At 35.4% G+C, this 27,189-nt stretch overlaps 5 protein-coding genes and 1 long non-coding RNA gene across 10 annotated transcripts; 5 read left to right on the forward strand and 1 right to left on the reverse strand.

Annotated features, from left to right (window-relative positions):
* Positions 1-1,805: 1,805 nt before the first annotated feature.
* LOC108830705 (uncharacterized) lies at positions 1,806-12,970 on the reverse strand. Of its 5 annotated transcripts, none has more exons than XR_008935696.1 (8): positions 12,796-12,970; positions 12,563-12,703; positions 12,382-12,495; positions 11,631-12,308; positions 11,157-11,410; positions 5,379-5,526; positions 5,045-5,160; positions 1,806-1,983 (listed from the first exon to the last, which is right to left on the reverse strand). It is a non-coding gene; the product is annotated as an uncharacterized LOC108830705 (long non-coding RNA). The 5 variants fall into 5 exon arrangements; XR_001946214.2 differs by having other exon boundaries at positions 12,382-12,491; positions 12,563-12,710; XR_008935697.1 differs by having other exon boundaries at positions 5,045-5,072; positions 12,563-12,710.
* LOC108830702 (uncharacterized) lies at positions 8,922-10,049 on the forward strand. Its single transcript, XM_056988650.1, has one exon. The coding sequence runs from the start codon at positions 8,922-8,924 to the stop codon at positions 10,047-10,049; it is 1,128 nt and encodes a 375-aa protein (XP_056844630.1).
* Positions 12,971-14,047: 1,077 nt separating the features above from the next.
* On the forward strand, positions 14,048-16,594 carry LOC108834330 (L-ascorbate oxidase homolog). Its single transcript, XM_018607671.2, has 6 exons — positions 14,048-14,362; positions 14,481-14,590; positions 14,691-15,058; positions 15,142-15,853; positions 15,950-16,028; positions 16,122-16,594. The coding sequence occupies exons 1-6, from the start codon at positions 14,201-14,203 to the stop codon at positions 16,323-16,325; spliced, it is 1,635 nt and encodes a 544-aa protein (XP_018463173.2). The 5' UTR covers positions 14,048-14,200; the 3' UTR covers positions 16,326-16,594.
* A 476-nt stretch (positions 16,595-17,070) lies between these two features.
* LOC108834328 (uncharacterized) lies at positions 17,071-18,456 on the forward strand. The gene is made up of 5 exons (XM_018607669.2): positions 17,071-17,296; positions 17,404-17,625; positions 17,732-17,822; positions 17,934-18,070; positions 18,155-18,456. Exons 2-5 carry the CDS (start codon positions 17,551-17,553, stop codon positions 18,272-18,274), a joined length of 423 nt encoding a protein of 140 aa, XP_018463171.1. The 5' UTR covers positions 17,071-17,296; positions 17,404-17,550; the 3' UTR covers positions 18,275-18,456.
* A 5,824-nt stretch (positions 18,457-24,280) lies between these two features.
* LOC108834329 (transcription factor HEC1) lies at positions 24,281-25,392 on the forward strand. The gene has a single exon (XM_018607670.2). It carries the CDS (start codon positions 24,470-24,472, stop codon positions 25,163-25,165), a length of 696 nt encoding a protein of 231 aa, XP_018463172.1. The 5' UTR covers positions 24,281-24,469; the 3' UTR covers positions 25,166-25,392.
* Positions 25,393-26,017: 625 nt separating this feature from the next.
* On the forward strand, positions 26,018-26,851 carry LOC130496326 (protein RALF-like 34). Its single transcript, XM_056988309.1, has one exon. The coding sequence runs from the start codon at positions 26,151-26,153 to the stop codon at positions 26,541-26,543; it is 393 nt and encodes a 130-aa protein (XP_056844289.1). The 5' UTR covers positions 26,018-26,150; the 3' UTR covers positions 26,544-26,851.
* Positions 26,852-27,189: the final 338 nt, after the last annotated feature.

Here is a 27,189-nt window from a genome sequence, read left to right on the forward strand (position 1 = left end):
ATGAATGATACAATTTTTTTATCAATTCTGTATCATTCAAAATTATTAATTTTTACATATATGTTAATTATACTATTAGATAATTCTGTAGCTTTAAAAATAATATGTTTTTGTACATTACTAATCAATTTGATATTTAGTTTAATAAAAAATCCCCTATGTATTAGCTGAGGAGCATTACAACAATGATTGTAGTTATATATGCAAAAATCAAGATGATTTTTATAATCCTTAAAAAATTATTTGGTCTATTTAAACATATATTATAATTTTATTAAATCAAATATCAAAATGATTAGAAATCTTAAAAAATTAGTTGGTCTATCTAAATATATATTATAATTTTTATTAAGTCAAATATCAATTTGGTTAGTAGTGTACAAAAGAACATTATCATTTTTTCTTAAATAAAAGCTAAAATTATGTTTCGATAGACCAACTATTTTTTTAAAGATTCTAAAAATCATCTTAATTTTTGCATAGTCTATGTCGATCTCCTGTAAGCGAGGAAGAGCTTCAGAGATATCGATGCAGTCATAGAAAACGTCACCGAAACTACACATGACAAATATATCTTCTCGAGACTGCCAAGTCGCAGCTTGAGGAAGGTCCAGCAAAGTGACGGAAGCTTTCTCTAATCTGATCCGTTTCAGGAGCTGAGACACGAGAAGTTCGTTATCCTTGCAGGGGAAACACTTGAAGGTAGAAGCTAGGAATCAGAAACCAAATACCTTTAGGTTGAGAAGATCACCAAACTCATCAGGATTTGTGTAAAGAGGCAGTGGCGATGCGAAATGAATGAGAAGGTTCTTGGCATCTCTAGGTTCCAAAGGGTTTGAGATGATAAGTGGGACCAAAACTGGGAAACTCAAACCGAGAGGTGACCAAAATCTTATAACCTTGTTGTACCTCGATCTTAATTTTTTTAAGCAACGATTCCGCTCCACCCCCACACATCATCCAATACCAACAATATGCCACCGTTTCCATTAAGTTCCTCTACCAATTTTCCTAAAGCACTAACTGCTCGAGAGTCGTTGTCGTTTACTTCAAAAGTCATCGGAAAATTGTCCCCATCACTTCTTTCCCCCCACTTGCCGCGTAATTACCTGGTAGCTGTTACGCTTGCGTTCGCGTCTGTTTGTTTTTACGCCTCACTTAAACCGGTCCATCAAAAACTTCGAAACTATCTAGGCCCAACAGACATAAAAGACTTGCGTATGCTGTTTTGTTAACACAAAATACGTATCCACTACAAGACACATATAAGAGAAACATAGCGTGTGACACTCTATTATAGTGAAAGATTTTCACATCTCCTAATACGGGCAACCCTTGTTGACTTTTGTGGCTTCACTAGATTATGCTTAGATTCAGAGACAATACGAAAAAAAAAAAACAATCAAACAGTAGTGGTTGATGGACCTAGTTTTATTTAAGCAATGATGCTTCATCAACTACTCCCCCCACATGCTTCCTACTCTGTCCTGATATAATCCTTCGACACATCATTATGCTGCTTAAATACGATTCTTTTTTTTACTATCTTCTTTAATTGACTTGATTCTTACGTATTGTTCACCGAGTCAACTATAAATTTCCACAATATTTAATCAGATTTGCAGTAAATAACCAAAGTTACACCTTTCAACAAGGCAGATGACCATCTAAACTATTAAAGGGGAAGTACAATTAGATTAAACCCCTTAAAGTTGCACAAAATTTACAAGGGAATGCCACTGGAGTTAAAACTCAGTGTTTTGTACTTAAATTGAACCAAGCTCGATTTTTCTAAACCACCAAGATTACCTTTAACCAACACGATTGTTATGGATCAAAATAAGTTTTCGATTTGCAGAAACAATAACCAAGATTTTGCCGACAATAACTCCCTTTAATTGCTGGTATTAATAACAATAAGATACAAATTAGGCTGTTTTCCAATATTCTCGCCAATCAGCTATCACAATATCTCCTTGCTTTCTGCGCATTCAAATCGCAATATCACGCAACAAACAGATCAAAATTCAGTTACTATATAAATCACCTATTAGAATATTCCTTTTCAATGCCTATCTTGCACTTCACGTTTTAAATCTTCATATTTAAATCCGATTTGCATGTGATATCGCTAAATTTATAACTAATTGATCAGTTTAGGAATAAAATCATTAAGTATATTCGAAAATATAAAATCTAAATCTAAAACATAAAAGCTACGAAAATCATTAATCAGTATCTCTACCGTTTCCTAAAAATCTATATATACCTATATGCTCATAAAACCTAAAACCATATCATTCGCCTAAGCAACTCTAAAAATGTCTGAAATGACGACTTTTATTCCTCTCACCAAACTTCGTCCATTCAAGAACCAGTGGAGAGTTCAAGTCAAGTGCTTACATTCTTGGAGGCAGACCACAAGTTATGGAGATTCATTTGAGATGGTTTTAGCCGATCAGTGGGTAAGTTCTAATTTCCTACAGCTTTGTTACTTATATTGAACCTAACTCTTCAACGATTTATGCTTATATTACTTTTGTTTTTTTTTAGGGAAACAAAGTTCAAGCAACTTGTAAAAGAACACACATGTATCGTGTTCAACGTGAGATCCCAGTGGGAAAATGGGGAGTCATTGAAAATTTTCAAATGAATCCTGCTGGTGGCCAGTTTCGAGCAACACGACATCCATACAAGATGAGTATATTAGATGAAACCGTGTTAAGAGGTTCCGGTTTAAACGATGATCGGCTATTCCTTTCTCTTGCGGATTATGAAAACATTGGAACCGTGGACAAAAAAGACCTACCCTACCTTATAGGTACCTTATTTGTGTTGATATAAAGTTTCATTATATATTTTCTGTTTAAATAAAATATTTTTGAATCTAACAGAAGATCGTTTTGTGACAGATGTTGTAGGGAGAATTCACGAGCTTGGTAATGTACTGACTGTCAAAGCTCAAGGAGAAGACAGAAAAAGGGTGGAATTTCGTTTAGTGGACACGCAGTAAGTACTCTAAAACTGTAATTCTAAATGGTGTGATAAACTGGTAAGTAATTAATTTTTTTTTTTTTTACAAAACTTTCACTTAACAGAGGAAATGATCTTGCATGCTGTCTTTGGGGGACTTATGCTGAGCAAATTGAAGCTTTTATTGACAAACATGACGAAAGCCCTACTGTTTGTTTGTTAAGGTTTGCAAAAATCCAAATCTTCAGAGGTATTTTACTGTCTTTATTATTTTATTTAAACATTTTACTCTGGGAAATAACTTAACATGTTAATATTCCTGTATTAGGAGAGGTACAAATCACAAACGCCTTTAGTGCAAGCGTTCTGCACCTCAATCCAACAGAACCTGAAGTGTTGGAGTTAACAGAGAGGTTTGTGCTTCAGTGTTTATATCGAAATATTTTTAATTGAATGTGCTCCTGTGATTGCATGATTTTTATGTGTTTGAAATTTATTAGGCTGTCAAATGATCAGTTACAACTTGCTCCTATTGAGAAATCTAATGGAAAGAAGGATGGCAAGCGCATTCAGTATGACTGGAATGATGCTGAGATCAAGCCCATTTCAGAAGTCCTTGCCTCAAATCAGGTTTGTATATTGCTAGGTTAACTGATCCCAGGGTTTGTTTAATGCTTACTGATCGTATAGAACTTTTTAAAAATATGCATTTGCAGGTCGGGATTTGTAAGATCATTTGCACTGTCGATGCAATAGACACTGATTATGCATGGTATTATATTGGGTGTAACCGCCACAAAAAACGTGTCAATAAGCTGCCAAAGATTGATTATGAAGTGTTGACAGTGAAAGATAAACCAATGTTTCGTTGTGAAATTTGCAATTCTAATGTGACTCATGTAGCACCCATGTAAGTTTTTGAATAATATTTACCTTTTTGAATAATATTTTTAAGTAGATCATACTATTTATTCAACACTTATTGTCAACATACTTAGGTTCAAACTTCATATGGTAGTGAGAGATGATTCAGAGACATGTAATGTAATGTTACTAGGCTCTGTTGCAACATCTATCATTGGTCATAAAGCTGAAGAATTGTGGGATGGTTCTTATGCAGAGGTAAATTTATTAATAAGTGTATATTTTTCTATTACTTTTAAAAAATCTCATATATTGTGGTTCTTATGCAGAGGTAAATTTATTAATAACTGTATAATTTTCTATTACTTTTAAAAAAACTAATATATTGTTTCAAATCTTTAATAGATAGAAGATCCAGAGATACTTCCAGAACCTATCCTTGGTTTGGTGGGAAAATCATTCTGTTTTGGAGTCTCTATAAACTCTGATAATGTCACAAGTGGATCATGCACCTTTTTGGTTCTAGAGGTTTCTTCTGGTGATAAATTACTAAGTATTGAGACTGATTCTGATGCAATGACTGATATGGGAACATCTTCATCTACTATGTCATCTGCTGGTGTAAGTTTGTTGTATTTGCCTATCTTTTTCTCTTATTGTTCTTAGTCTACTAACTTGTGTCTATGGATTACAAAACGTTTTTTATGCTTATTTTAGGTGATGCTTTTGTATTCAATTTCTACGGAAGATCCTAAAACTCCCTATTCAAAGCGCAAGGAAGATGTTGCAGATCTACAAGAACAATCATCTACGTCTAAAAAACTGTGCTCTAAACAGATCAAGCAGGAAAAGACAAAGACAGACTAAACACTTAGGGTTTACGAGAACAAAATCTCCCTCTGTTGCTTTCAAGATGTTTTATTTTGCTTTTTCCATTTTCAGTACTTTTTTCTTATGCATTGCTGGATTTTAGTTTAATTGTTTCAGTTTAAACGTTTTTTAATTTTCGGTTATTTAATAATAAGCTGGTTTTCAATATTGTTTCCTTTAACAAGAAATTCATTTACTATGAAATTAATCAAGATATAATTATTTATAAATAATCTAAACAACTTAACTAACCAATCAACTCATACAGTTCTAAAGTTAAAGAGAAGCTTTCTAGACTATATGAAGTTATAAAGTCGAAATAAATGAAACAACATACCTGACAAGTTGACAGAAGCTGTGAAACCCTGTAGAAATATTCGAAAATTTTATCCACCTTTCTTATGAGCAACACGCCATCCATACAGGTATAAAAACTTCAATTTGAGATGGTATCTAAAATCAACCGATTAAAAAGTTAAAAAAAAAAGGCAGCATCAATTTATTTATTGTATTAATCAAATTGCCAACGAGTTTCCTTACTAGATTGATCAATTAATCACCCAAATCACATAAAATATCCTTGATTAATATCCTAATATAACTATTTTCCTAAATTTAAGCTTAGCATATATTGTGAAATCTACAAATACACCCGAAAATTAGGAGTTTACCTTTTCGATATTACTTGCAATCTCAACTTAACCAAGGTCATTCTTCTCACCATTATTTCTTCATTTTTCTCGTGCAAAGAACACCTCTATAGCGATATCACATGCATCATGAGTCGCAAGAGAGACAAACTCCAAATAGGATTTCATACTGCCAGGAAAAAAAGAACAACAACAGTCAGTCATGCATGTGAAAACCATGAAGACATACAAAGGTTTTCTAATCCCAAATCAAACCTGGCGATTCCATTAAGTTCTATTTACTACAGATTCTTCGAAAATATTGAGAATCGGCCTGTTCCAAACTACACTATTCCGCCATATGAACAAATAAGCAAGCTTTCACCACAAACATCTTTAAATAAAAGAAGATGTGTCGTTGGTAAGTGATTCATTTTTAAACATGGTCGATCATGTAAAACCTACAACTTAGAGTAACAGACCGAATAAATGTTCTAATCTTTGCAAGGTCTTGATAAAATGAAAGACCAAGTGATCGACACCCCAATCTTTTCACAGACTTGCTTAACCTCATTATCAAGTAAGTTATTTTTTTTTAAAAAAATTCTGCTTTCTCACACCTGTTCAACAGTTTATACACATGTCTACATTTTTTTATTTTATACCAGAGGATCTACAAAAGAGTTGTTTCAAATCAATGAAAAGTAAGGGATGCCAAAATAAAAGAAGTTCAAGTGATGTATTGAAAGACATTACTAATATAGCACATCTGAGGAAAAGAAAAAGCAGTTCATCATCATCTACATTCAATGCAGCAGCTGAAACCAGTGAAGAAGAAGATGAATTATTCGGAACTGATTTGTTTGGAGGTAGCTAAACTTTAAATTGCTACTTTATTCAACTTATGTTTTTTTCTACAATTATTGATCATTCATAAATTTGTCTTTTGTTACCCAGGGATCATTGATGCAGATATTGAACAAGTCTTTGACTGTTCTTCTCTAGAGAACACTGATACAGAAAATGAGGACTCTGATTTAGATGATCTTACGCATTTTGAGCCAGAGGTTGAGGTAAACGAGAGAGAAAGAATTGCACCTACTTCAGAACACACTGATGCTGTTGTAAAGGTGCCAAAATCAGCTACCCGAAAACTTAGTGGTGATATTGGTAAGTGGTAACGAACGTGTGTGTTCTCATTATTCAATAACATGTATTTATTTTCATAATAAGGTCTTATGTATATGTTTCTATTTGCTAAACAAAATTTGTAGGCTACTTAGATGAAGGTGATCCCGACTATAATTGTTCTCATTGTGGTGCTATCATGTGGTATGGAGAACGGCTAAACAAGCGTAGGAACGCAAAGAATCCTACTTTTTCATTATGTTGTATGCAAGGACAAGTGCAACTGCCTTTATTAAAGGAACCACCGACTGTTCTAAAAAATCTTTTGCAAGGAGATGACCCAAGAAGCAGACATTTTCAGAAACATATAAGGCCATACAATATGGTATTTTCCTTCACTTCTCTTGGTGGAAGAGTAGAGAGGTCTCTGAAAAAAGGAAGAGGCCCTGATATGTTTCAGCTTCAAGGAGAAAACTACCATTTATTGGGTGCTGGTATTACACCACCTGATGGAACTGAACCAAAGTTTGGACAGCTATATATAGTTGATACAGAGAATGAAGTTGAAAACAGAGCAAAGTGTATAAGGTATATATTTTTTTTTTTAATATGACCTTTTAGATGTCTAATATTGGTATTTTTTAATTTGTTTTGTAGCTCTGGTAAACATAAAATTCAGGTCAAGAAAAAGGATCATCTCAGGAAAGATGTTATTGAGACTTTGATGAAGATGTTGAATGAAGTCAATCCATATGTTAAAAAGTTTAGATCGGCAAGGGACCGCTTCAACACAGATCCTGAAAATTCTTTTCATATGAGGATTGTTAGTGAAAGGTTAAAGGATGGAAGAACATATGACACACCCTAGATTCATTGATGGATACTCTAACCAAAAAAAAAATTTTGGGAGAGACTCAGTCATGTAAGTTAAACCTTTACCTTCTGCATGTTTATAAATGGTATTCACGTTTTCAGGAAAATTAAATTATGACTAATTTTTTTTTTAATGGAACAGCTATGTACACCATTGAGTTCCAGAAACGTGGTTTGCCACATGCTCACATTCTCTTATTCATGAAGAAGGCAAAGAAGCTTACAACAGACGATATTGACAACATCATATCTGCAGAGATTCCTAACAAGAAGGAAGAACCAGAGCTGTATGAGGTCATTAAGGATATGATGATTCATGGTCCATGTGGTCGAGCTAATACTAATTCTCCATGCATGGAGAATGGACGCTGCTCTAAGTCATTTCCTAAATCATTTGCTGAGAAGACCACTATTAATAAAGAAGGATTTCCTGTTTACAGAAGGCGTGAACAGTCAGAGAACTTTGTTATGAAGGGTGGAGTGAGATGTGACAATCGCCATGTTATTCCTTATAACAGAGAATTATCTCTTCTTTACAGAGCTCATATCAACGTAGAGTGGTGCAACCAAGTTGGGTCTATAAAGTATTTATTCAAATACATTAATAAAGGACAGGACCGTGTCACAGTTGCTGTTGAACCTCCAGACCACATTGTTGCAAGTGAGTTAGGAGATGTTGATTGTACTAAGGAGAATCTTGACAAGAAAAGAAATGAACTCAAGGAATTCTTCGATTGCAGGTAATTTTATCATTGTTCTTTACAGTATACAACGTGACAATAGTAAGCTGAGATTTATATGGATATATTTTTTTTTCAGATACGTTTCGACATGTGAAGGAACATGGAGAGTACTTGCATTTCCTATTCACTATCGATCAACTGCTGTTGAGAAGCTTAGTTTCCATCTACCCGGAAAGCAAGTTATTACATTCAGAGGGAAAGACAAATTGAAAGCAGTTGTCACTCGGAAACTCATTGAAAATACAATGTTCTTAGCTTGGTTTGAGTTGAACAAGATCGACTCCTTTGCAAGAACATTGACCTATGCTCAGATCCCAAACTTCTATACTTACGACAAAAAGTCCAAGAAGTTCAATAGGAGGAAACGGGGATTTGCTTTGGGGAGGATTAACTATGCTCCTAGGACCCAAGAAGATGCTTATTACTTGCGTGTATTGTTGAATATGGTCAGAGGACCCACCAGCTATGAGGACATTAAAACATATGAAGATGTTCTCTATCCGAGCTACAAAGAAGCATGCGCGGCTCGTGGGTTATTAGATGATGATCAAGAGTACATTGATGACATAGTAAGAAGAAGTTTTGAGAGCACAGCAAGTGAGCTACGGAAAGTGTTTGTTATGATGCTTATGAGTAACACTTTATCTAAGCCAGAGTCTGTTTGGGAAAACACTTGGATGTTTTTGTCTGAAGATATCGAGCACTCTAGGAGAAGGATTTTTAATCGACCAGGTATGCTTTTACTTTTACCAAAGATTATTCAATTTATATATATTATAGGCGTTTCCAGACTTATAATTTATTTTGCTTTCCTACCTTTTTCATATTCATCATAGGTTTGATGCTGAGTGATGACGAAAAAAAGAAGTATGCTTTACTGGAGATTGAAAAAGCTTTGAAACGAAATGGAACTTCTCTCGCCAGATTTGATACTATGCCTAAACTGCCAAAGACAAGTAGCCACGATTCAAACGTCTTGGTGTTAGATGAACGCAGCTACGATCGTTCTGCTTTGTTACAGACTCTGCAAAACGATCTACCGAAGATGACTTGCGAGCAAAGAAAGATTTATGAAGAGATTCTTTCTACTGTTAATAAAGGAGATGGTGGAATGTTTTTTGTTAGTGGTTTTGGTGGAACAGGCAAAACTTTCCTTTGGAAATTGCTTTCTGCAGCTATCAGATCAAGAGGAGATATTGTTCTAAATGTGGCATCAAGCGGCATTGCATCACTGTTGTTGCCAGGTGGTCGGACGGCTCATTCCAGGTTCAGTATTCCTCTTAATCCAGACGAGAGTTCTAGATGTACTTTGACTCATGGAAGTGACCAAGCTAATTTATTGAAAGCATCATCACTTATCATCTGGGATGAAGCTCCTATGATGAGCAAGTATTGTTTTGAGGCTTTGGATAGAAGTTTAACTGATATTGTTGGGAAACACGACACACAGCCATTCGGTGGGAAGGTTGTCGTTTTTGGTGGTGATTTTAGGCAGGTTTTGCCTGTTATTAATGGTGCTGGTAGAGCTGAAATAGCTATGGCCTCACTTAACTCATCATATCTTTGGAACCACTGCCGAGTACTTAAGCTCACGAAGAATATGAGATTGCTATCAGCCGGTTTATCAGTGGCAGAGGCTAAGGATCTTCAAGAATTTTCAGAATGGATATTAAAAGTTGGTGATGGTAAGCTATCAGAGCCTAATGATGGTGAGGCAGAGATAGAAATTCCAGATGAATTTTTGATTAAAGACTGTAATGATCCTATAGAAGCAATCTGCGAAAGGATATATGGCACAGCAACTTCATTGCATGAAAAAAAAGAGCCTAAATTTTTTCAAGAGAGAGCTATCCTCTGTCCAACTAACGAAGATGTTAACAGAGTTAATGAATATATGTTGGACAAGCTACAAGGTAAATTTTTACACAATCATCTTCTGATTTCGCCTCAAACATATTTTTCACTCTAATGTTCAATTTTTTTTTCTATTTCAGGTGAGGAAAAAATCTATAACTCTGCTGATAGCATCGATCCGTCTGATACAGGTTCTGCAAATAATGAAGCTCTTAGTGCTGATTTTCTGAACACAATTAAGGTTTCAGGTTTACCAAACCATAGTCTTAGACTAAAGGTTGGTTGTCCTGTTATGGTTCTGAGAAACATAGCGCCTAATGATGGCTTAATGAATGGGACGAGACTGCAGATCACTCAGCTAATGGATTTTATGGTTCAAGCTAAGATATTAACAGGAGAGAGGGTTGGGGAGACAGTTGATATTCCTAGATTGCTCATTACCCCATCTGACACCAGATTGCCTTTCAAAATGAGGAGAAGACAACTTCCTCTTGCTGTGGCTTTCGCAATAACAATCAACAAAAGTCAGGGGCAATCACTATCTCAAGTAGGTCTTTATCTACCAAGACCTGTTTTTTCACATGGTCAGTTATATGTCGCTATATCTAGAGTGACTTCGAAAAAAGGATTGAAAATTCTGATTCTAGACGAAGATGGCAAACCACAGAAGAAAACTATGAACGTAGTTTTCAAACAAGTTTTCGACAACCTTTAAAAGGTGAGTTAATACACCAGGTCTATTTCAAATTTTTGATGTCTTTTAAGTATATTCATGGACGTGTTCTTTTACAGGTTAAAAATATATTTATGTGTGTTTTCTTTTGTAAGGAAGTACTAAATAATACTAATAAGGATTTTCTATTTTTGATCTATGCAGGTTTCACTCCTACGTAGGTCATCTATGGTGGACGAAAGCTTGCTGGTTCACAATGTTGTTTTTAAGTTCTACAGACAACATGTTATTTACATTTTCGACCAACTATGCAGTTTCAATAACTATTATTCTATGGATTTACATAAACGCATGAATTATCTGTGCTAATTTAAAACAACACCGAAATAAAGCCTCTCCTGTATAACACTACATCGCTGAGTAATTTTTTTTTAAAAAACCTCTAAACTCAAACAATGTTCACCACCTTACTAAATCAATGTTCAGTAATCTACACTCTCCTATTCACTTAAAATTACGTATAGAGATACATTAGATCAGTATACTAACCTTCACAATATGGTTGTTTTCCTGTAAGCATTGAAGTTTTTTTTTGCATCTTCATAACTGCTAATTGCTTCTCTCCATCTCTAATTTACTGCATCAAAAAATAAATTGGCGACAATGTTATGTACTTTTCAAGAATGATCTTTACTGACTGGAAAATGTGAGCCTTCCCTTTCTTATAACTCATCTCTCTGTCTCCTTCACTATGACGGTGCCTGAGATTTTCTATTATCACTTTCTCCCCGGTCCTTCTGTCTCTAAATAAAATTTAACAAATCATCAGACTATGTTCATCAACAGAATACCATAGATTATATAAAACCTTTTCATATAATAAAGATTTTAGATAGTGACGAAGTCATGGAAAAATAAAACAATGTCCGCTAGCATCCTAAATCAATATGCCGTCTTAAAAATCCATGGTTCCGTAATCAGAAATATTATTTACCACTGTCCTATTCACTTCAATAAACTAACCGTAATATAACTCTGTCCTCAAGTAAACATCGAAGTCCTTTTTTGCATCTTCATAACTGGTACTTCTGACGCTCCATCTCTAATATCCTGCGTCAAAAATTATAAAGGCAACAATATAAGCATATGCTGATTGTATTAGATGATGATCTACTTTTCCTACTTATGTTTACTAACTGATTAGTGTGCCTTCCCTTTGTTGTAACTCATTTCTCTGTCTCCTTCATCATGACTCTGTCATCACTGGTCTCTCTCTGACTATGTTGCTGCACAATCTCTTCACCGTCTCTCCTTTCCATCTCAAAATATCTCCGACGTTCATTTCTCTGTCTCCTTCACCATGACTCTGTCATGACTGGTCTCTCTCTGTCTATGTTGCTGCACACTTTCTTGAGTCTTTTGATCACTGGTCTCTACCAGTCTATGTCTCTGCACAATCTCTTGACCATCTCTCATTCCCATCTCTAAGTATCTCCGACAATCAGAGATGTTTCTCTGTCTATGTTTCTGCACAATCTCTTCAGCGTCTCTCCTTCCCAACTGTAAATATCTCTCCCACTCAGTGTTGCCTCTCTGTTTCTCTCTCTGTTCCTGCGGATCCTCATGAGCCGGTCTTACAATTCTGTTATACTTCTTCTCCTCTGGCCTTTAAGATGGCCATGTTTCGCGCCGCCTTGGACCCTATAGAGAGGAGAGACTCAGTTAAGCATTTTTTCACATAAGGCTGAAAAGAATGAGTAGGCCATGAAAAAACCTGAGGCATAACTTCAGCACCATCCCTTTCTTTTCGGTTAGAAAACTCAGCTAAGATCTTCATATGATTTTATCCCCCGTCCTTCTGTCGTTACATGCTCCCCGGTCCTTCTGTCTTTAAAAAAAAATTTTACAAATCAACAAAAAAAATTTATCAACATAATACTCCAGATTAGAATTACCTTTTCATATAACAAAGATATTATAAGGAACCATTCCACGAACAAGACAGAAAGACGCTACTGATTCTTTATGAAGATGTCTCCATGATTAAATCTGGGACAAGCTATACCTATCCGATTGAAAGCTCTTCGCATGCATCCCTTTGAACTTGACAAAAAAAAAAATCAGAAAACAGAATAAGAAACAACAAATCGTTACAAACAAATTACAAGAAAATATATACAAATCTTACGCTTTCGTTGATATATTTTGATGTTGTCAATAGATCTACCCTCTTTCATCCTTCGAGAGAGAAATTCAACCACTATTATGTTTACATCGCCACAAGACCTAAGCCACCGTCAACCAGATCTGTATAAGAAAAAGAAGTTTCTACAGGAAACTAAAAAGTCATCGAAACAGAACTGTTTCTGTTTGGTTTCGCGGAAAAAAAAATTGATGTGGGCTTTTTTTAATGTCTAAGGTTGACAATTATCTAAAATTGAAATGGGCTACGGGCTATGGGCTAAGGAAATGTGGATCATGTTATATTTTCAAAAAAAAATTAATATGGGCTACGCAGCAATTCTGTAAAATTATACAATCAACAAAATGATTAAGGTTGACAAAAAAATTAAACAAACATTTAATATTTAATAATTAATTGTATAATTTGGCAATTTTAAATACTATGAAAAAATAAATACAACTTAAAGAATTCAACTAAAAGTCTTAAATTGGACACTAAACACAATGACAAAGATACAATACATATCACAACTCAATTGCATGTCAAAAATGCTTATATAAAGGAATTTGTCAACTAACAAAAACATAAAATCATGAAGAATATACACCCGCGCGGGCGCGCGGATCAAAAGCTAGTAATGATTAATCAAGGAAACTGCAACAGGGCGAATTTAGTCACTAATCAGCGGCGTAAATTAGGACATCATATTTACGCAAAGCTTATCTTCTTTTACTAATTTTCTTTATATTTCACTTTTATATTTTTAATTTTCATTTCATTTTTCTTTTTATGGAATCGTTACCGGAATTATTTGTCGAATAATGGAAAGCTAACCTTTATCTGGAAGCAATAGTCATAACTAAAACGCGTGAAGCCGTGAAACCATTCAATTCCGTTGTCACCGCGTTATCCACTATCCTTTATTCACATTGACAACTTCATTGTAAGTTTCCTTAGTATTATTGTAAACTAATTATATACCAAAACAACGTATAGTAGTATAAAGTTACAGCAATTCAAATGTGAATGTTACCTGAGTAGAGAATAGATCTAATATGACTGACAAAGATTTAAAATTTAATAAACAAAACATGTGTCTAAATGTTAAATGCTGTATGTAAAAATTGTTGAAGTTAATTTATGAATAGTTGAGTTTAATTTCTTTGGCCAAACGAACAAACAAAATAAAGGGAAAGCTATCTCGAGATCTTCACTGACATTGATTATCAGAACCACCTTTTTGTAAAAAAATTAAATCTCATTTACTCATGTCACCCGCAACTCTCGCTATCTAATTGCATTATTATAGACCAAAGTCCTCTTCGTTTCTCAAACCCATTTCAGGAGAAAGAGCCTTTGAGCTGTCTTCAGTCTCCAGTCAGCATCATTCTCATAAAAAGCCACGAAAATGGCAAGAGGGAAAGCAACATCTTTGCTTCATATTCTTCTTCTTCTTGGATCTTTAGCTTTGCTGAGCAGTTTGGTGTCAGTGAAAGGAGAAAGCCCTTACAAGTTCTACACTTGGACAGTGACTTATGGCATTATCTCTCCTCTTGGTGTCGCTCAACAGGTACAAAGAGTGCACAAAACAACACTTTCTAATTATGGACACTCTGAGATCCATTTTTTTTTTGTTCTATGCTCTGACTTTTTTTACTCTTTATTTTGATATATTTTGTTTGTTATAGGTGATTCTGATCAATGGTCAGTTCCCTGGTCCAAAACTTGAGGTTGTGACTAATGACAACATTATCCTCAACCTCATCAACAAACTTGACCAACCTTTCCTCTTGACCTGGTAACCTTTTATACTTTCTCTGATTCATAAACCCTCTGAAAGTTTTCATTGATCATTACTAGAAATGGGTTTTTGATTTTTTATTTCCAAATGTTTATAGGAATGGAATAAAGCAGAGGAAGAACTCATGGCAAGATGGTGTATTGGGAACAAACTGTCCAATCCCACCAAACTCAAACTTCACTTACAAGTTCCAAACCAAAGATCAGATCGGAACTTACAACTACTTTCCTTCCACCGCTTTTCACAAAGCCGCCGGTGGATTCGGAGCTATCAACGTCTATGCAAGGCCTAGGATCCCAATCCCTTACCCTCTCCCAGTCTCAGACTTCACTTTACTCATCGGTGATTGGTTTAAAACCAACCACAAAACACTCCAACAGCGTTTGGATTCTGGCGAGGTCCTTCCATTTCCAGACGGAATGCTGATAAACGGACAAACCCAAACTACATTTACAGGAGACCAAGGTGAGAGTTTAGGAGTTTCTCAGCTGTCCAGAAAAAAAATTGTTTCTTGTCGTGTACGTCATGTGTCTCTGTTTGTCTTTCAGGGAAGACTTACATGTTGAGAATCTCCAATGTTGGGTTATCAAGCTCATTCAATTTCAGAATCCAAGGACATACGATGAAAGTAGTCGAAGTTGAAGGCTCTCATGTGATTCAAAACGATTATGATTCTCTCGACATTCATGTAGGCCAGTCTCTCTCTGTTCTCGTGACCTTAGACCAACCTCCTAAAGATTATTACATCGTTGCAAGCACCCGGTTCGTAAGAAGGAAGCTTAGCGTTACTGGTCTATTGCGTTATTCAAACTCCCGCGTCCCAGCTTCTGGTGCTCCTCCCCCTCCTCCTCCTGGAGAGCTTATTTGGTCCATGAGACAAGCCAGAACATTCAGGTGGAACTTAACGGCTAATGCAGCTAGACCAAACCCTCAAGGATCATTCCACTATGGGAAAATCACACCGACCAAGTCATTTGTTTTCTCAAACTCAGCTCCTTTGATCAACGGAAAGCAACGCTATGCGGTTAACGGAGTCTCTTATGTGAACTCAGAGACGCCTGTAAAACTCGCTGACCACTTCAACATTGCTGGAGTGTTCAGCACGAATGCTATTCAGAGCGTCCCTTCTAACTCGCGTGTAACTGTTGCGACATCTGTTGTTCAAGCATCTCTCCATGATTTTCTCGAAATTGTGTTTCAGAACAATGAGAAGTCAGTGCAGTCTTGGCACCTTGACGGTTATGACTTTTGGGTTGTAGGGTGAGTCTTCCTCTCTCTTCTTCTTGCATTATTATGCTTGTTGCTTACTCTAAAGTCAGATTTTCCCCAACTGTTTTCTTTTGTCATGACATGTAGATTTGGTTCTGGACAATGGACGCCTGCAAAGAGAAGACTTTACAATCTTGCTGATGCTCTTACCAGACACACAACTCAGGTACAAAAAAACCAACTTAATTACAAAATTTTTGAGCTGTTGCTTGTGTTGTTGTTGTTGTGTTCTAATTGGCAAAAATATACAAAATGACAGGTGTATCCAAACGCTTGGACAACTATACTGGTGTCTTTGGACAATCAAGGGATGTGGAATATGAGATCGGCGAAATGGGACAGGCAATATTTGGGACAACAATTTTATCTAAAGGTGTGGGATCCAGTGAAGAGTCTGTCCAATGAGTACAATCCTCCAGATAATCTTTTTCGTTGTGGGAAAGCTATCGGAAGACACCTTTAGAGAGATCATCTTATACAAGTTTTTACTTCATCTGCTCTTTTTTTTTACTTAAGTTCATTATGTTTTTTTGAGGTTAATGGTTTTGTTATTTTTCTGGTCATGAGAGTATGGCTGGTGCTAAAAACAGAGAGAGAAAAACGTTTAATGTCTTTAGCAGGGTTGCTTCTTCAGATTGGGGTTTAAAATATATATATTGTATAACTCCAGTCAACTTGTTCTTGATTTATATCATCCAAATATATATATCAGTGGAAGTGGTTTGAGTAAAATTCATTATTTCTTTGATACCAAAAGGTTTAGAGTTCAACCTTGCCAATTATAAAAGATTTTCATCGCCGTCAAAAAGAAAATAAGAGATTTTTATCATGATGCACGGCGTATTACTATATATATATATATATATATATATATGTATGTATTAATAAATTCGAATTTTAACTTTTCAGATAGATGTTAAAATTCTCTCCAAAAACTCATATGAATATGCCATGACACTGAACAAAGATAAGTGTTATTTGTGATATGTAAAGTGTTTCTAGGACAGTCCACAACAACACTAATGCAAATCATTAAAGAAATCTTTTTTTTTTGTAATTGAAGCGACACTGAAATTGATCAATCATCATCAAACAAGGAGGAGGAAGTTATAGCTTTTTTTTTTAACACAATGTCAATTTGAGAGATGGTGGGCCTGATAATAAAGCCCAATAGAAGAAGAGATCCATACCCAAAACAGAGCTTTGAAAAAGAAAGTTTGACTAGGGGGGTGGTGGTGAAGAAGACACAAGATGGTTTGGGTATATAAATAAAATAAGGGGGAGAAAAGGTAAGCAAGCAGTTTGCTTGTACGTTTGGACGAGATCATAAAATTCTCAAGCGCTGCGTTTGGATCGATCGGAAAGTTTCTTCTGCTACTCTCCATTCCATTGTATTCGAATATGAACTGCGAAGTTTGTCAGCTGAAGGAACTGGTAACAGAATCTAACTCTTCTAGATAGATAGATAGATCGGTCCATTTTATTTTGTTAGTCATCGAAGTGGTGTTTGATATATATATATGATTGGGTTCTCCGCGCAGGAAGTGGAATCATTCGAGATACGAGAGGTTCTACGCTGTGAGTATTTTGATAGATCATAGGCTAGCCTTCTTTCTTTTGTGAAGTAGGTTTTGTGAGATTTTAGGTTAATGATGAGATCATTTTTGTATGCAACTTATTTTTGATGGATGGAGGGCTTCCACAGAGCACTTGGTCTTATCCGCCCTAAATATTTTGATTTGGAGCTTTTTGACATCACTTACGTACGTAACTCTCTACTACTCATTATTGCTCTTTTTAAGACAATTAATCATCTAATTTACAATTGCTTGATATTCCATTCGCTTAATTAGTATTTTTGTTCACTAGGTACAATGTGGTGAAATACAAGTGGAAAAGAAAATTGATGACAGGATTGAGCATTTCATTACCTGGATTCATAAACACCCCAACAAAAAGAGTCAGGCATATTATCAAACTAACTCTCTTATTTATTGAGTGTGGTTGTTAATTATTTTCTTTTTCTCATTGTTCTAAATATCCCAAATGACTCTCTTTCTTTCTCTCGAAGTTGTCGTAGGAAACTGCTTGAGCAATCCCTTCAACAAGTCCTTTTCCAAATCATTAAATTCGTTAATGACAAAAAGGATCATGTTCCTCCTCCTTGAAATCTATTTCCCTTTTGAGATCACTATCACAACTCACAAGGTACTTACTATCACTCTCTCAAAATTTCTGTAGATTTGGTTTGTCAAAAGTGTTGTTGAATGAGTCCAACTCTTTATGTTTCAGCTCATCGGATTCAACCGTTGGGAAGGATATGTGGAAGAGGATACTCCAAAGTGGCCATCCATCCATGATCAGTTGATGATTCACAAATATATATACTCCAAAGTGGCCATCCATCCATGATCAGTAATGTTTACTCCAAAATCAACGGACTTTCCTTCTTGCATTTTCTTTTGCCTCTTCCTTGGTTGATGGGATCTTTATCTATGTTAAAATACTGTAAATAAGTGTTCCTTTTGTTTCTAATAAGTTGGGATTAACATTAGTGTCAAATCAAGCAAACAAACAAACAAACGTTTCTCTGATTTGTAGCTTTGTTCACAAGTAACCTAACTAGAAAAAACCAGAAGCACTACTAGAGTCCACTAAACTGATAGAGTAAGAAAACTAAAGAAAGAGATTGAACTCGTCCGGCTGTTGGATTGATTATAGAGTCTCATCAAGCTAAGTAGTTTCCACCAGATCTCCACCACCTTCACACTTCCACGTGATGGCCATTGAAGCCACGTGACTTGTAGCATCAGTCGAGTTGTAGTTGAGCAGAGAGTTGAAACCGCCGTTGGAAGAGGGAGGGAAAAGAACTGGCTTGTAATGAGATGGTCTTGTGATAACAAATATGATTTCTGTCCCGAACCAAGAAAAAAGGGTTTAGAGTTGTAAATTGTGGGCGAAAACGGTCAATTAACAAACAGAAGATATTTTTTTTTGTCAAGAGACAGAATCAAGCGAAGCTTGTCGGATAAAGAATGGATACGGAGAGTAAGAATTTGAGAAGCATGCAGATCTTCACACCAACCTTGTTAGATAGAGAAGTGTGTTTGTGACCAAAAAAAAAAAGAGAAGTGTGTTTGTGTGAACAGTCATTTCCTGTGTACCCACCGGTGACCGGTCTAACCTGCTCAACTTTTTATCCCATTCTTTTTGTTATATTTAGTGGACCTTTCTACTTAGATGTATGCATTCAGCCTATGGGTCTTAATATAATATTTGGCCTTTGTGATTTAGATGTGAACTCACTCATTAATGATAATCAAAAAGCGACAAGAGAGAAGCTATGGGCCATGGCCCAGAATTAGAATGCCTGCGAGAAGTAAAGTTTTGGGCCCAGCCATAATCCTTAAGGGGTCGGAGGAGAAACCTAAGTTGATTTCTAACTAGGACCCGAGACGAGAGAACCATAGTTGAATCAAACCGCTTGCTGTGTAATCACTTTGTGGCCTCATCGCGGAGATCCGATTTTTGATGATGGAGTTAATCTTACGGGTGAGCAAGTCCGATTTCCACATATATCCATCTATATCACCAATATATTACACAATAATTCTCAAATCGATATATTACATCCTATTTTGTTTTGCATTTGTCGCGTGGTGCACCGGCCGGGAAAGTTTAGAGATGAGTACATTTAACATAACACAAGAGAAGTAGGTGCGAGTGAGTCAAAGAAAGCACCAAAATATCAAATAATCAACAAACCAACAAAAAAAGGAAAATTCTAATATATAAAACAAAATTAAATAAAATTGGGATCTGTATTTCAACACCTACCCAATTTAAAAGCCTACTATTTTATAGTTCAATAAAATCAAAAATCTTTAACAACCCACCTATTTGTTTGTCCCCATTCTTTCCCCAATCTTACTAAACTCTTACAAATTACTTAAATGGTACATCTACATTATCGCTTAAGGACGTTCCTACGTACCAAGCCTCCGTGTTCTAGATTTTGACTTTTGTTTGCATCTTGAAACATTTTCTAAAACACTTAATCGGTTCAAGCACCTACAGAAAAAAAAAATATTTAATCGGTTCAGTTTTAGTTGGAACCTACTATTATATTGACATACACGATGTCGCTAATTTGACAATACCTCGAATATTTATTCGTTCCTATTAATATATATCACCTTATGTTTCCATGTATATGATATAAAATAGTTTATATGCATTGCATAGCGCCAGTAAACAGAGGGGGCATCAACTTTATCCTGTTAGATAGAAGATGAGAATTTATCCAAAATGAAAAAAAAGAAAGAGAGATAGAGGAGACGAAGAAGAGGAAAAATGCACCGAAGAAAAGATAATGTATCAACCTCTTTTTTTCAAAAAAAAAATCTCAAATTTTCTTTAATATTTCAAAGAGAAAACAAAAGAATTAAAAAGGTAAGATGATAGAAATGTGTCAGAAGAATACAGTGCACTTGCCCAAGAAGATATTATAAGAAAATGTCTATATAAATCTAATCTTTAGGATATTGTAATGATCAGAGACTCTCTGTGGTGATGTTGGGACCTTTGTAGGATATCTCACGTGGGACGATCTTTTTTCTTATCAATAATCAGACAACAATGTAATTTTCCATGAAGTTAGCATTTTATTTACTTACTGCCTTGTGTGAAAATAATTGGATTGAGTTAGTTTAATCAAAAATATAAAACGGGTTGTTAGTGGAGCAAGGAGCATAAATGATGCTTGGGACAAGAACACAATTGTATTGCTACCTTGCCTTGGGAGGCAACATATCTCAGTTTTGGTATCTTACCCAAGTATTTTAAAATAAAATAAGGAAATAAGATATGATATTTGTTTCCAATAATTAACTTCTTATTGTAACATACTTAGTGCCCAACCTGAAAATATGCATTGTGCGAAACAATTGTATGTGTTTCAGTCAGGGTGGTGAAACATTAGTTTAAGGCCTCTGTTTTTTTAAAAAAAATTACATATAAAAAGATCTCTAAATTTACAAAAAAAAAAAAATAAAAAAAATAAAACTCTTGCTCAATTGTCTAGAGTCTTCAACATATCAGGGATTCCCTTGGTTTCAGTGAACTTATATAGAGTTAGAGATCTAAGTAGAACAATAATTATTACAAATATTCGAATCTGTATTTGTTTTTATACACTTTCATAAACTATACTATAATTACTTACACCGCTTCGATTATCGTTTGGTTCCAAAATACGATTAATATCAAAATACATTGGACTGAGGGACATCTTGGCCACTACCATACATATATCAACCAATCATATTCATAATTTAAGACATGTATATGCGTAAATCGTAATATGTCTGTGGTCCTTCATAAGTTTTTTAAAGTCCTCCTGTGTTGCCACTGTGCTGTCACATAGATCTTTCGAGAGAGAAAAGGGAACAACAACAAAACGAAGGTCATGATAAAGTCCCAGACCTATGAAATAAATATTGTGAAAAATTCCTAGATGTGATAATCGTATGGACCCGGATTTTATTTTGAAATCATTAAGTTTTTATCGAGTACATATTCCTCCAACTTTGAATTTCTAACTCTGAAATTATAACGATAGATGATATTGATAAGTACCACTTACTCTTTGTTGAAGATATGGAACACGATCAAATGCATAATAAACTAATTAAAAAGCAAACAACTCGAAAGTTAATTTCAGGATCGATTATGGTCGAAAAAGAGTATAAATGCGAGACAGGCTTGTTTATCGAATCGAACTTGCTATAGAAATTGCAAAGCTTAAACAATAAATAACATTAGTTGTTCCCCTTTTAGCTCACCAAATAAGATGATGCAGTTTATGAAGTTTACAAAAGTTACATGCATGGTTTTTCTTAATTGAACATGCATGCATGATTGGTAAACGATAAAAGAATAACGGAATCTTTGATATATATTTTCTTGATCTTGCTGATAACAAACGTTAGCTGTGTTTATGTATTGTACGTAAATGTTGAGGACAGTTTCACAAGGATGAGTATTTATTGTTGTAGTGGTGTAGGGTAAAAGTTAAAAAGGGATAAATTGATTTCTTGATTGAGAGAGTGTAATCGGTGTTGGCAGTGAAGCGTCACCATTTCGTAGGATTTTGTATGCTTTCGTGTCAATATAAGAAGGTAAAACCAAGATCGAAGCACTTGGTTTGTCTGCTTGTTTTCATCTAATTATGGGGAAGAACCATCCACCAACAAAAAAAATCATAATTATATTTAAATAAAAAGTCTTAAATGTGATTTTGTACGAAAAGAAGCAGACAGATCTTGAAAGAACAGTGAGAGCTTGTGTGTGTATTTTTAAGGTAAGAGCCATGTATTTTGTTAAATCAATAAGATCATGTTTCTTGTTACTTTTCTTGTAGTTTTTTATTTGGCATAGCGAAGGTTGTTTTTTTTTTTATTTCATCTACTTCGTGACATATCAAGATTATGCGGCTGATAAATAAAAATATCATCTAGAGGATAAAAGTTATAAATAAAAATGAAACTGTTTATCTCTATTTGCATTTGCAATTTGGTAAATTATTTGTTTGTTTTCCTCCTCATTGTTGGGAATGATATCGGCTTGTCAGATGCCGCAGATGATTATTCTTTATTTTTCGATTTCATCATAAATACTTTGGTTAATGAACAAGCTGCGAAAAACAAAAATGAAAAACAAAAAGTTGACAATTTACATATAAACTTAAAGCACGCCAGAAGGAAAGTCAGTGGCAGTAAGCAACAAAAGTATTCAATAAAATATGCATTAACAAAATAAAATATGAGTTAACAAAATAAAATAAATAGACTGAGGTCGTTCTCTGATCGGCCTTGAGAAGCGTGCCATCGATAGGACTCGATGTCAAGTGCGATCCGATAAATCATCATCCATTATTTATAGGCTCTAAATGGTGACCAAAGGAATGAGTGGGAATAGGTAATTCCTCTTTATTCCTCAAATTTTACACCATTCATATGGAATATTATTTTCCTAATGTTCCTTCTCATTCCTTTTAATTTAAGGAATTATAGAGTAAAAATATTCCTTATAAAATCTGGCAAGGAACAAGAAGGAATAAGTATTCCTATTATTTTGTTCCTCTGCATTCCATTCCTCTTTGTTCCTATTATTCCATTTGTGGTCACCAGTTAGAGCCATAGTATATACTAGTATTGTTTTGACTGTTGATAAAAAGAAACAATACTATTGTTTTTACTATATTATTTTTGTTTGTCCACCATTTGTTATACATTTTTTTGGTGTAAACATTTGTTATACATTTTCTAACCAAAAGAAAACATATCGTATTAATTTATATTAACCAGAAAAAAAAATTCACAGTAAAATAGTGATCCCTTTTAATTTCTTGGTTAGCAATCATTTTCATTGGATCACATTAAATAGAATAATTTTGTAACAGTCCAGAAAAATCAGTGGATGATCTATAAATAAAAAAGTTTTCACCCAAAAATTGATAAGAGAAATAAGGTGGAATACAGTTACAAAAAAAAAAAAAAAAAAAAAGGTGGAATAGTTTTTCAAAGAAAAAGAAATAAGGTGGAATAAAGTTGTGGGGTGATGTGTAACATGTCTAAATAATACCAATAATAATGGTGGAAAATGGAAATCCCGTTTGCTGTGTTGGTGGGAGCGGTTCATGCACCTAGCTTGTTCTGTCGTGTAATTAAAGCCAGACGATGGAACACATGTGTCTGAGACAAATGATCCTGACTGTCCATATGAGATCTAAGATCTTGTGGTCAATCCCTGCGTGAATCGACGGTTATCATCGACCCTAACAAATGTAACGATCTTCTATTGCTTGTTACTTCCTGTGTTTTTGTTTTTTTCTTTCCCATGCAAGGCAAGTTACGCAATAATTCTACTTATAGTAACTCCTACATGTACTGATGCACATACGCTTTTCCATAGCTTATGCCACTAAACAAATTTTGCGACCTAACCGCTCGTTTCATATAAATACATTATGATGATTTCCACTAGAAAATTTTCGAGAATTATTTATCAAAAAATTTTTTTTTTCGAGAATTAGCATTATATAGATAACTAAGTTTAACGATAAGGAATCAAACCCACCATGCTATATCAATAAATTCGTTAGCGTGTTAGTTGCTACAATATATTTAATCGTTAATTTGAATGCATGTGTGAAACTGGAATTTGCACCGAGACAATAAGACAAATTTGAATATTGAATGTATACACACATATATGTATATATAGACAAGTACACATAAATTGGGAGTTGAAAATATGAAGAATTTCCTCAATGTATATATATATATATATATATATGTAGTATAAGTTAAAAGAAGAGGATGGGCCACAAGTTGCTATATAAATCCGTCCACTTCTTGCGTAGTATTACTTGAGTTCTGATTGGGCAGTAGTACCATTGCCATTTCTCACACATACCATCTCTTTCTCTCATCATCAATCATCAATCATCTAAAAGAAAAAAGAAAGCCCTATAGTTCATTTTTGTAAGCTTTTCTCAGTTACTCTCCATTCCCATTTCAACAGCTTCCCCATCTCTATTTCTCTATGGATTCTGACATAATGAACATGATGCAACAAATGGAGAAGCTTCCAGAGTTCTGTAACACAAACCCCTTTTTCATCGACCACAACAACAACAACAACACTTATCCTTTTCTGTCCAACTCAAACCATAACCATCCTGACTCAATGACCTATGAACCCGGTTTCCGGTACGGTTCCGGATTACTCGCCAACCCTTCTTCTCTCTCTCCCACCACAGCTTACTCTTCCGTTTTGCAAGACAAAAGAAACAATAGCACGAACATGGCAGCTATGCGAGAGATGATCTTTCGTATCGCCGTGATGCAACCGATACATATCGATCCTGAGTCAGTAAAGCCACCTAAGAGGAGGAACGTGAGGATCTCTAAAGATCCACAGAGTGTGGCTGCTAGGCACCGAAGGGAGAGGATAAGCGAGAGGATTCGGATTTTGCAACGGCTTGTTCCTGGTGGAACCAAGATGGATACAGCTTCCATGCTCGACGAAGCTATTCATTACGTGAAGTTTCTAAAGAAACAAGTGCAGTCCCTGGAGGAGCAAGCGGTGGTTAACAGCGGGGGAGGAGGTAGGGTTCTGGTCGGCGGTGGTGGAGTCACGGGGGCGGTGAGTGGTGGAGGCGGAGGAGGAGTGGTTATGAAAGGGTGTGGAGCGATAGGGACTCATCAGATGGTGGGCAATGCACAGATTCTTAGATGATGATATTTAACTTTACTATTATTATATTGATGTTCAAGAAAAAGATGATTCCAGGGACGGTAAAATTAATTTCAAATAAAAAAAGAGGAACTATAAGTCTTTTGACTTTATATTTTCCTGCTTAGGGCATGCATGTGATGGTTCTAATGTCAGTCTCTCCATGGGTTTTGGAGTGGGTTGTAAATTAGAAACTACTATCATATATCGTATTTTTGTTAATGAAATAATTTCAAGCATATAGTGATAGATGTTATCAGCTTCAGGCTTCTGTGCGACCTTTTTGTTGTTGCCACACTAAATATATGTTTATTTCAACCTATTTCAAGCATATAGTGATAGATGCTTACTTATTTCAACCTATTCAAGCATATAGTGATAGATGCTTACTTATTTCAACCTATTTCAAGCATATAGTGATAGATGCTTACTTATTTAAACCTAAATGTTTATTTCAAGCTTGGCAATCTAAAAACGGAAACATTCCCAATCATCAGAGGTCCTTAATGTTTCTTTTTATAAGTATAGTAGTGAATTGATGGTGGTGCTTTGCTCATTTATCTTTTTACATGGATCGGACCATAATTAAATACATGTTTTTTCAAAACAAAATAGCTTTCGAATTTCGAATGTCACTTTTGAATTTTCTTTTAAAGCCCATTGGATGACGAAGAATAATAGCTTATCAATGTTCTTTAAGATAAAACCAATAATAAAGCCCAGCCCAGCTCATTAAAAATTGAAGGATGATGATCACATCTCTTATAATATTTACTACACCGTGGGCTCATCGTCGGATCTCACCACACCCGAAAAGCCTCAACAAGGTCGAGGGTCCATAAATAAATGGTGAGCATTAATTAGAACTCCTCAAGAAGCGAAGCTTCACAGCTGTATAATCTCTCAAGTCACCTCATCTCATGTGACCACCTGCTGCTACTCTCTTATTCTTATTACTCGCTGCCTGCCTCTCATCTCTAGCATTGCCATGGCAGCTCCGTCTCTTAACCTCCTCCTTACCATTGTCTCTCTTCTCTTCATTTCACTCCCGAGATTTGAATCTCTCCCCGAAAACCCTTCCGTGGTTCTCCTAGGCGACGGACTCGAATGGGCGACCTCTCACGGCGACGCATTCGACTTTGAAAGCTTTGAAGATGCAGAAGAGGAAGATGACGACGTCGGTGTTGCTGTTGCAGATCGACGGTCATTGTACTGGAAGAGGAGGAGATACTACATCTCGTACGGTGCATTGTCAGCGAACAGAGTCCCGTGTCCTCCAAGATCTGGAAGATCTTACTACACTCACAACTGCTTCAGAGCTAGAGGTCCAGTTCATCCCTACACTCGAGGCTGCTCCTCCATCACTCGTTGCCGGAGGTAGAAACAAAACATCTGCTCTGCTTTTGTCCGTCCCCTGGTATTTTCGTAATATTGTTGTAAACCGTGATTTAATTACGTTCCTACAACTTAATTAAGACATAGGATTATTATTATTATTATTACAGTGCTATTTCAATGTATCAAACATTATGGTGATTACTGAGGTCACGTGGTTTTTGGGTTTGTAATTTCGCCTACTGAACTTGTGTTTTTTGTCGGTTGGTTTTAAATTATTATTTTTGTACTACTGTTTATGAACTTAAAGTCACATGTATTTGGATTTTTCTATGTATGATAATGTTCCCAACCTTTCCAATTTTCATATCTCATCTAAAATTATACATGGTTCGGATGTGGTTCTCATTAGTCTCATTGGGCAGCTACGTTTTTTTTTTTATCAAACCAAGCTTTTCACTACTTCTAACACAATCAGTCTACAGAGTTTCCAACGACAGAGGGGTTATTTGACAAAAGGAACAGAGCGTTCTTCGCTAACAGGTCAGCCGGACCATTACATTTGCGAGAAATAAACTTAAAAGAGATAGAGGAGAAGGAGTTACTCAACACGCCGAGGTCATGGAGTATCCCTCTAATAGCGGTCACGTTCTTGTTTCCTGTGATCGCGTCAATAAGAACCTTAGAATCTG

This window comes from Raphanus sativus, chromosome 6, assembly GCF_000801105.2.
Source record: "Raphanus sativus cultivar WK10039 chromosome 6, ASM80110v3, whole genome shotgun sequence".
NCBI classification, from domain to species: Eukaryota; Viridiplantae; Streptophyta; class Magnoliopsida; order Brassicales; family Brassicaceae; genus Raphanus; species Raphanus sativus.

Bases quoted from the DNA above. Each gene is read 5' to 3' on its own strand.
- LOC130496326 (XM_056988309.1), top strand. From the start codon at position 26,151: ATGGCAGCTCCGTCTCTTAACCTCCTCCTTACCATTGTCTCTCTTCTC.
- LOC108834329 (XM_018607670.2), top strand. From the start codon at position 24,470: ATGGATTCTGACATAATGAACATGATGCAACAAATGGAGAAGCTTCCA.
- LOC108830702 (XM_056988650.1), top strand. From the start codon at position 8,922: ATGCTGAGTGATGACGAAAAAAAGAAGTATGCTTTACTGGAGATTGAA.
- LOC108834328 (XM_018607669.2), top strand. From the start codon at position 17,551: ATGGAGGGCTTCCACAGAGCACTTGGTCTTATCCGCCCTAAATATTTT. The intron at 17,626-17,731 runs GTACGTAACTCT...TTTGTTCACTAG, and splicing joins AGCTTTTTGACATCACTTAC to GTACAATGTGGTGAAATACA. The intron at 18,071-18,154 runs GTACTTACTATC...TTTATGTTTCAG, and splicing joins TCACTATCACAACTCACAAG to CTCATCGGATTCAACCGTTG.
- LOC108834330 (XM_018607671.2), top strand. From the start codon at position 14,201: ATGGCAAGAGGGAAAGCAACATCTTTGCTTCATATTCTTCTTCTTCTT. The intron at 14,363-14,480 runs GTACAAAGAGTG...TGTTTGTTATAG, and splicing joins CTCTTGGTGTCGCTCAACAG to GTGATTCTGATCAATGGTCA. The intron at 15,059-15,141 runs GTGAGAGTTTAG...TTTGTCTTTCAG, and splicing joins TACATTTACAGGAGACCAAG to GGAAGACTTACATGTTGAGA.